Source organism: Danio aesculapii, chromosome 21 (assembly GCF_903798145.1).
Source record: "Danio aesculapii chromosome 21, fDanAes4.1, whole genome shotgun sequence".
Taxonomy (NCBI): Eukaryota; Metazoa; Chordata; class Actinopteri; order Cypriniformes; family Danionidae; genus Danio; species Danio aesculapii.
In genome coordinates this window covers 14405029-14413278 of record NC_079455.1, presented here as the reverse complement: position 1 = coordinate 14413278, position 8250 = coordinate 14405029, and the positions used below count along the sequence as shown (strand labels likewise).

Here is an 8250-nt window from a genome sequence, read left to right as displayed (position 1 = left end):
ATATATATATATATATATATATATATATATATATATATATATATATATATATATATATAGTTTAAATAATAAAAGTTATATAGTAATAATTAAATGTAATAGATTTGGAACAATTTAGGTTTTATTTTTAATAACAAAACTTTGGGTAAACTATCCTCAAAAATAGACTTTAAATGTTACAACAATATAGATGGTAGCAAATGTCCATGTTTATTTTGCCATTATATATATATATATATATATATATATATATATATATATATATATATATATATATTTTTTTTTTTTTTTTTATATATTACAATCACAATACAAATACAAATACGAAATATTAAACAACGAACAAAATCACATTTATCTCAAAGGTCAGTCCATTTAAAATGTTTCAGGCTTCAATTTGTATTGCAATTACAAAACAAAAACCACAACACAGATAAAATAAATCATGACTGAGAGCAGTAGCCCAGGGTGATTGCTGTCATCTCTGAGCGCAACATGAATTGACGATGTCAGCATGCGAGTCTGAGAAGAGCGCGTGAGAGCATTCACACAATTGTCTGATAGAACGAATCTTCTTTGCGTCCACTTGGACCTGCTTACTCAGGCACCGCGATGAGAACTGGGCTCACCATGCAGGCCGGCTGCTCCCTCAAGTGCCTGGGGCCTTGGTTCATACCCAACAATGCTATGTCCCACATTACACTTCAGATCCCTCTCGTGGATACAGCAAATCAGAGGATCCCAGCACTGGATAGAGCTGGCTGTTGTAGGGGTTCAGCATTGAGTCACTATAGCTGTCTTTGTAGGGAGTGGATGAGATGCTGGACTGAGGGATTTGGGTTTCCCATTGCGGCATAGTAGCGTTCGGCGAGTATGAGCCATAGAGCCCAGTCGGAGATGAACTTTGGCTCAGTGGAACAGCCAGGGGAGAAGGGAGAATAGCCTCTCTGGAGCCTGAAGCCACATCCCCCATTTGATTTAGGAAGCTGTTGAGACACGGAGCTGGATCTGAGGAGACTGGAGAGTTTCCTCTCTCCGAGGAGTCGCTGGGGTTTTTAGGACTCGACAGAGCAGAGTCTGATCCAGAGTAGCCTTTTCCCTCCTCTTCAGCCAGAGAGTCCGACTTTCTCTTCCTCTTGCGCCGGAAGTTTCCATTATCGAACATCTTCTCACAGTTTGGGTCAAGAGTCCAATAGTTGCCTTTTCCTATTAAAAAAAGAATAAACTTGATTATTTTGTCATTAAACATGGAACTAAAACATAAACCCAAGCAGATACACAAGAACAGTTTGAACAAGTTCTCACCTGGATCGCTGTCATCTCTTGGCACTTTCATGAAGCAGTCGTTGAGCGAGAGATTATGCCGGATTGAATTCTGCCAGCTGGCTTTACTCTTGTTGTAGAAAGGGAAGTTGTCAGCCACATACTGGTAGATCTGGCTGAGGGTGAGCCGGCGGTTTGGAGCTCCATGTATTGCCATCGCAATAAGTGCAGAGTAGGAGTAGGGAGGCCTCACGAGTTTCATCAGATCTTCTTGGGATGGCAGAGAGAACCAGCTAAAGGCACCCTCTGAGCCTCCGATTCCACTTGCGCCCACATACTGCTTCGCCATCCCATAGTGCTGAGGCCCTGTGGTGAGGCAAGGAGCTGGACTGAGTCCTGGCCCGTTGAACCACAGGTAAGGGTTGGAAGTCTGCCCAGCATATTCTGCGAAATCGTAAGCGGATGGCAGGGTTTGTTGTGGGCTAGGCACATGCTGGGCGCTGTAGAAGTTGTCACCGTACAGGCTGAACTCTTGGGACTCCTGCCCCATGCTGTGGAACTGAGGTGAAAGAGACTGTGGAACAAATGATGTCATGCTTTCTTCCCGTTTCTCTTCGTTGAAGGAGAAAATGCCTCCTCCTGCTCTGCTGCCTCTGTCTTACACAGGTGGATTGGTCAGGTGCACCACAACCTGACACCTGTATCACCTGAGCTATTTATACAAGTTTTGCCATACCCTCTTCACTGTGATTGGGTGACAAAGTCACACCTCAGCCCTCATTTGTTTGGGGGGTTGTGTGGCACCTTGGGGGCTTGTAGATATAGCAGTGGAATGTCTTAAGTTACATGAGTGACTTTACCTTACATCTCATACATAACTTTACAATTTACAACTCCTTTAATTAGGGTTTTCTCAACATTAAAACAAGACATCTAAACATCTGAACATCACATTAAAACAAAACGACTCCAGGGCAATATACAAAATTTAAAAATAATAACAAAAACATAAAAAAGGAAAATTAATATAGAGTATCGTTATTTACATTCAATATCAACAGTAGTTCACTTTTTAATCTTAATGTTTTAAGTTCTATTCTGCTGTCAGGTCCACTTGGTTGCAGAAGTCTAGAAAATTATTCCAAATGCTATAAAAGTCTTAACTTGTCAGTTTCTACTGAGCAAGATTACAGGACATTTGCTTGATCCGTTGATTAGAAGAGGGTCTTTGAGTCTTTAATGGACTACTCCCAACCTTAATATTGTTATGAACAACACAAAAATTTCTGCTGAAATTAGGCAAATTTGAGCAGTTTTAAAAGGTGGGAGTTTACCTGAACTGATCTTTTAGAATGTTCGCTGTGTTTTATCAAATCTTCAGTTGTTAAAGTGAAATGAGGTATACTGAAAGAATAAAAATGAAATGAATGGAATCAGACTGTAAAGCAAGTCATGCACAGTGTGCTAACAAATTAAAATATTTAGTTCTTCAAATTTAAGTAAATTGGCAGTTCATTCCACTGTGGCAATTAATAAAGGGACTAAGCCAAAAAGAAAATGAATGAATTTAAGTAAATTCAAGCCAATTTTGAATAAAATGAGGACAAAATGGATCATTTTTTATTTATATGTATAGGCCCTATATTTCAACCCAATGTTTGAATTTGTCCATATTTTCCCACTTGGATTGAAATAACCCAGCATTTATGAATGTATAATTATGAATTTAATACATTCTAATATGTCTTCATTCAATAAACAATAACTAAAAACTGAAATAGAAGAGAAATTTGTCTATTATTTTCAGCTTGTGTTTGGTCATTGTATTACACAAAGCTGCAATTGATTGAGAAAAATGACAGTGCACTCTAAAAATGTTGGGTTATTTATTTATTTTTTGACATGAAATTTAAATTGATCAATTAAACCAACTGTTGAGCTCTAATTTTAGGTTGAGGGCAGCGGGGTTTCTGCTGTAGGTTGTCATATTAAAAGCACACATCATGCCTTCGGCTTAGGTTAATTTGTTTACATTTTAACATCACTCGAAGCTGTTGGGGGGTGAAACGTGTGGCCATTGACTCTCTTCTCAGCCCTTTCACTGAGATAATGTGAATTCAATTTGAGTCAGTCGTTTCTGTCGCAATTTACATTGTAAAACAGCGCGCGCCCACCACCAGACCTCCACGCGCCGGGAGATTGTCTTGCTGTCTCGAAATCAGCCTGCAGGCGTTTTCTGATCGCGCGCGATTAAGTGAAAGTCTGACGTTTAACCATCGTGCCAGATGATTAAAACACATTTTTACCAAATCCAGCCTTGCCTAATCTGCGAATCAGTTCTCTTATAGGCTGTTCAATATATTATAGCCTAAACAATAGCATTAAAATGGCGGCAAAAGACAAATGTCGAATATTTTGAGTTTTACGAAATTATGACCACCGATTAGTTTTACAATGTAGCCGGCTCCTAACTGATTAACCCGTTGGCTATGACTAACAAGCAGTCATAAATCGGCATATGTGGCATAACAGCCTTCCAAAGGACGAACAGGGAACGAATATTTTTGTGAACGAACAATTGCTGCATTAGCACTGCAGTATTTCCATGTCCAAGTAGCATGGGCGCTGTTAGGGTTTCTGGACCCCTGATTTTTTAGTACAGTACTCCAAACCCCAAAACCTTATACCCCAATTGCTCTATCTTTTTGTACACATGTAACAACAATTATGTATTCAATGAGAGACAATAAAGAACTAAACATTATATTGAATTAATTAAATTAACATTATTACTTACTATAAACTGTACTTTTTTTTAATATAATTTATATTTGTTATTTTCTTTTTCTAGATGTTAATAGATGCACATAGCTACATGTTTTAGCAGGTCTACATAAAACCATGACTGCTTTTAACACCTCTCTTTCCCATACAATGAAACACTTCTTAATGTCATATAAATCATAATCATATCATGGTACAATAAATCACCTTTAAAAAAACAAACCAACTGGGTGAGCTGTCTTCCCCTTCATGCTCTTTCCTTTTTTCTTTACTTCTATTAGTATCCTGATTTGGCTTGGCAATCTCGAGTCTTGCCATGTACCTGAACAATGCATACATTCTGTAATCTATTTATGTAGCCGATAAAAAACAAATAAAATAATATAATTCTCCTCTACCATAATTTTATTAACAATGCCGTAATACTGTATAACAATGTGTGCCATCATCAGTGTTGCCATGCAAATTCATTTTGTTTTATTTGCAAATTTGCCATGCTTATTCTGTTATACACTCTGATTCAGTCTACACGCTAATGCTGGGTTATTTCAAGCCAGTAACGGGTAAAATATGGACAAAACAATGCTGAGATTATTTTAAGATTAAACTTTTAGACCCAAATTCAACTCAAAGTTTGCATTTGTCCATATTTTACCCAGTTTGGATTGAAATAACCCAGCATTTCTTTGAATGTATTATTAATATTGATGAAAGCAATACATTTTGATAGTTTTAATTTTATAAACATTAACTAAAAACCGAAATGAAAGAGAAATTAGTCAATTATTTTCAGTTTGTGTGAGGTCATTGTAGTTAAACAGCTGAAATAGAAATTGATAGTGAAAAACTACTGTACACACTAAAAATGTAGGGTTAATTTTTTTGGTCACACTTTATTTTGATGGTTTGTAGATTTTATGTTACATCGCATCTACATGCCAACTAATTCTCATTAGATTATAAGTAGATTATAAGACTGTTAGGTTCGGGTTAGTGTAAGTTGACATGGACCTGCAAAGTTTCTTATAGTCAGTTAAATGTCTGTTGAAGTAGCGGTATTAACAGATATTAAACAGACTACTAATACTCAAATGCACCATCAAAATAAAGTGTTACCAATTTTTTACATTAAATTTAATTGGAAATTTAAATTGACCAATTAAACCAACTGTTGGGTTTGTTCATATTTGACCCAGCGTTGAGTAATTTACAACCCAGCAATTTTAGGATTAGATGTAGGATTATGTTACTGTATGACTAGACTGAGGTGTAATAGATTATCCAGAGCTTGTGGGATATAACAAACAAAAGCAGCCATAAATCTGTCAAATTTCAGAGCATCATACTGTCAGGATTATTACTGACACCTGTTTTGACATATTATGCCAAACTCATGTAACTCAATCCCCTTGTATGCACTGATGTGTTGTAAACACAGAGACAGTTTGATAATCGTGAGAGCGCTTAAGAAACAGTTCACCTGCATTTTCCCTTTGGAAAGTGAGGCTTCAAATTTTTACTGGCACATGAACAGAATCTGACAGAAATAAGCGACAGAACAGGAATCTAACATAAACACTTTTAATAGTAAATGTTTGAACAATTCAATAAAAAAAGAGGCCAGACTGATTAGTTTGAGAAGTAATAAATGGTCATAATAATGATAAAGTACTGATTTATCATCTTGTTTATATGAACACAATGTGCAGCTATGCATTTAGAAGAAAACAAAAACTTTACAATGTTGTACAGAGCTATATTTTACAGACACCTGAGATAGTTGCATAGTTTTAAATGTGTTGATTTGAGCAAAATGAAAAATGAAATGAAAACCAGAACTAGTCACTGATCATGTTTAATATCCAGCCGGATAAATCAGAGCACACTGCTTCTGTTGACCCGATTCTCGGTTCTTAGCATCAATGAGAAGGAGAGGCGCGTGTTTATGCTGGTTGACAATGTCACTGACCCGCTCAAAACTCTGCTGAAAACATGAAACATTGTTATTGACTGGTTTACTGTGCACAAAACAATGATGACAGACATTTAAAGAAATAATTTGAGTACCTCAGATGCTTTCATTCCGGTGCCTAGCATGAAGCGATCTTGGTTTCTGCGGATCTGAATGTTGTAAACTTTGTCCTGGTAGAGGACCACCAGCGTGTACGGCTGGTTAGAGGACCGATTTGAGCTGTCTCGCACAAGGAATGTCCCGTCCTAATGGAGGACACGTTGGATATTTATGATGAGATCAAGAATGACATTTGTGTTCTTTATTAACTTTCTATGGTGAATGTTGAAATGCAGCTTTCAACACACTCATCTCACCCTGTTAACCCTTCTCAGACAGCTTTCTGCCTCACCGCGGGTGATCTGACCCAAATACCAAGCTGGATCCATGTCCTGTAAATATAGGAACAATGAAATATTAGGTTAGCAATGAATTACTATGAGACATAACAAGGACCTAACCAAGCTTCAAAAAGATAGTTTACCCAAAAATGAAAATTTCCTTTCTTCTGTTGAACACAAAATAACTATTTAGAAGGGAACTATTGTGATCCATAGTAGGAACAACAAACACTACAGAAGTCAAAGGTTACAGGTTTCCAGCTTTCTTCAAAATATCTTCTATTGTGTTGAACAGAAAGTCAAACAAGTCATTTGGAACAAGTGAAGGGTGCGTAATTGATGACAGAATTTTTGGGTGAACCCTTCAAAAACAGAATATTTGAGGATGTTTATCGATAAAATTCTATTTCAGCCTTTGTACTTTAAAACCAAATTCATTTCTGTGTATAAAATAGTAGGCTACTAATTCCTTAAAGGAAATACAAGGGCGCCACCTGTTGGTTAATTGTTAAGTTACAGAAAGTACTTCTGTAAACTGTTCACCCAAAATTACAATTTACTGTTACGTACTAACCATCATCCAAGGTATATGAATAGTTTTTTCTTAAGTAACAATATTTAAAAGATTTTTAGGAGAAAACCGCAGAGATTAATGTCAAGGCAATGGTAAAAACTGTGGTAACACTTTATTTTGATGACTACATTTTGTTGACTAAAAGTTGCATTGCCAATTACTTGTTGTTTGAGTATTAATAGTCTGTCTGGTTAATTTCTGCTGATACTGCTCCTTCAACAGACATTTAACTGACTATTACAAACTCCAACCCTAACAGTCTATTTATAATCTAATGAGAATTAGTCGGCATGTCGATTTAATGTAACTTAAATTCAACAAAATGCGTTAAAAGAACCATCAAATTAAAGTGATACCAAAACTGTTTACAGGCAAACAAAATTAATACCGGAGTGAGTAATGACAAATACCGACATTCTGGTCATTGAACTTCCTGTTGCAAAATAACTTATGTGTGAATGCAAACTCACACATGAGCAGATGCTGTTTAAATACAAGATTGAAGCATCCATGATAAGCACAAGATCTATTTTCATGAACAACACACACACTGTAAAAAATGCAGAGTTCCACACAATTCCGTCATGTTGTCCCAACCATACCTGTCAACATTGGGATGTGAAAATAAGGGACAGCCACCCCCCCCCCCCCCCCCCCCCCAAAAAAAATATTTAAATTCCCCAAATTACTAAATATGTTTATCTCGAGCTGAATTTACATTGAAAATAAACAGTTGAAATGGTCAGTAATATGTTTTATTATTATTGTTCTTATTATTTACAAATCATAGAATAAATAGTATACATTAGAAAAAGCTGCAAATAAATGCAGAACAGTTTAGCCTAATAAAATGAATAGCTATTATAAAGTAATTGAATTGTTATCAAATCTTATTAACCTTTTCTTTACCGTATAATTTAAACATTCTGATTGAAGATCAGTGAATGAATCACTCATTTAGATTTTCATGTGATTATGTTAAATAAGAGGTGTCACTTTAAGAATGCGCAGATCTATAATGACAGCATTCGATAGATTTCCTAACGGTTTATGCTCATTTAAGACTAAATTTGTTGTGTTTAAAAGAAAACCCACCAAGATCGACATGTTTAGATATTATTATTATTATTATTATTATTATTATTATTATTATTATTACTATTATTATTATTATTATTACTATTATTATTATTATTATTATTATTATTATTATTATTATTATTATTATTATACATGTCTGTTTAGACATGCACCCAAAACCCAGTCCAGTTTCGCTC

At 35.7% G+C, this 8250-nt stretch overlaps 2 protein-coding genes across 3 annotated transcripts in view; both read right to left on the bottom strand.

Moving 5' to 3' along the window:
• Positions 1-344: 344 nt before the first annotated feature.
• Positions 345-2148, bottom strand: foxi3a (forkhead box I3a). Its single transcript, XM_056446519.1, has 2 exons — positions 1306-2148; positions 345-1206 (listed from the first exon to the last, which is right to left on the bottom strand). The coding sequence occupies exons 1-2, from the start codon at positions 1856-1858 to the stop codon at positions 698-700; spliced, it is 1062 nt and encodes a 353-aa protein (XP_056302494.1). The 5' UTR covers positions 1859-2148; the 3' UTR covers positions 345-697.
• Positions 2149-5886: 3738 nt separating this feature from the next.
• Positions 5887-8250, bottom strand: part of lcp2a (lymphocyte cytosolic protein 2a) — a 41852-nt gene continuing 39488 nt past the window's right edge. Inside the window, exons 19-21 of one of the 2 annotated variants that reach the window (XM_056446677.1) lie at positions 6376-6450; positions 6115-6264; positions 5887-6031 (exon numbers count right to left, since the gene is read on the bottom strand). In XM_056446677.1, coding sequence (XP_056302652.1) covers positions 5903-6031; positions 6115-6264; positions 6376-6450 — 354 coding nt within the window. In that variant the 3' untranslated portion in view covers positions 5887-5902. The remainder of the gene's footprint in view (positions 6032-6114; positions 6265-6375; positions 6451-8250) is intronic. The other variant, XM_056446678.1, reaches the window with a different exon arrangement.

Coding starts and splice junctions, on each gene's coding strand:
- foxi3a (XM_056446519.1), bottom strand. CDS start 1,858: ATGACATCATTTGTTCCACAGTCTCTTTCACCTCAGTTCCACAGCATG. Junction 1,207..1,305: donor AAGAGATGACAGCGATCCAG/GTGAGAACTTGT, acceptor TTTTTTTAATAG/GAAAAGGCAACTATTGGACT.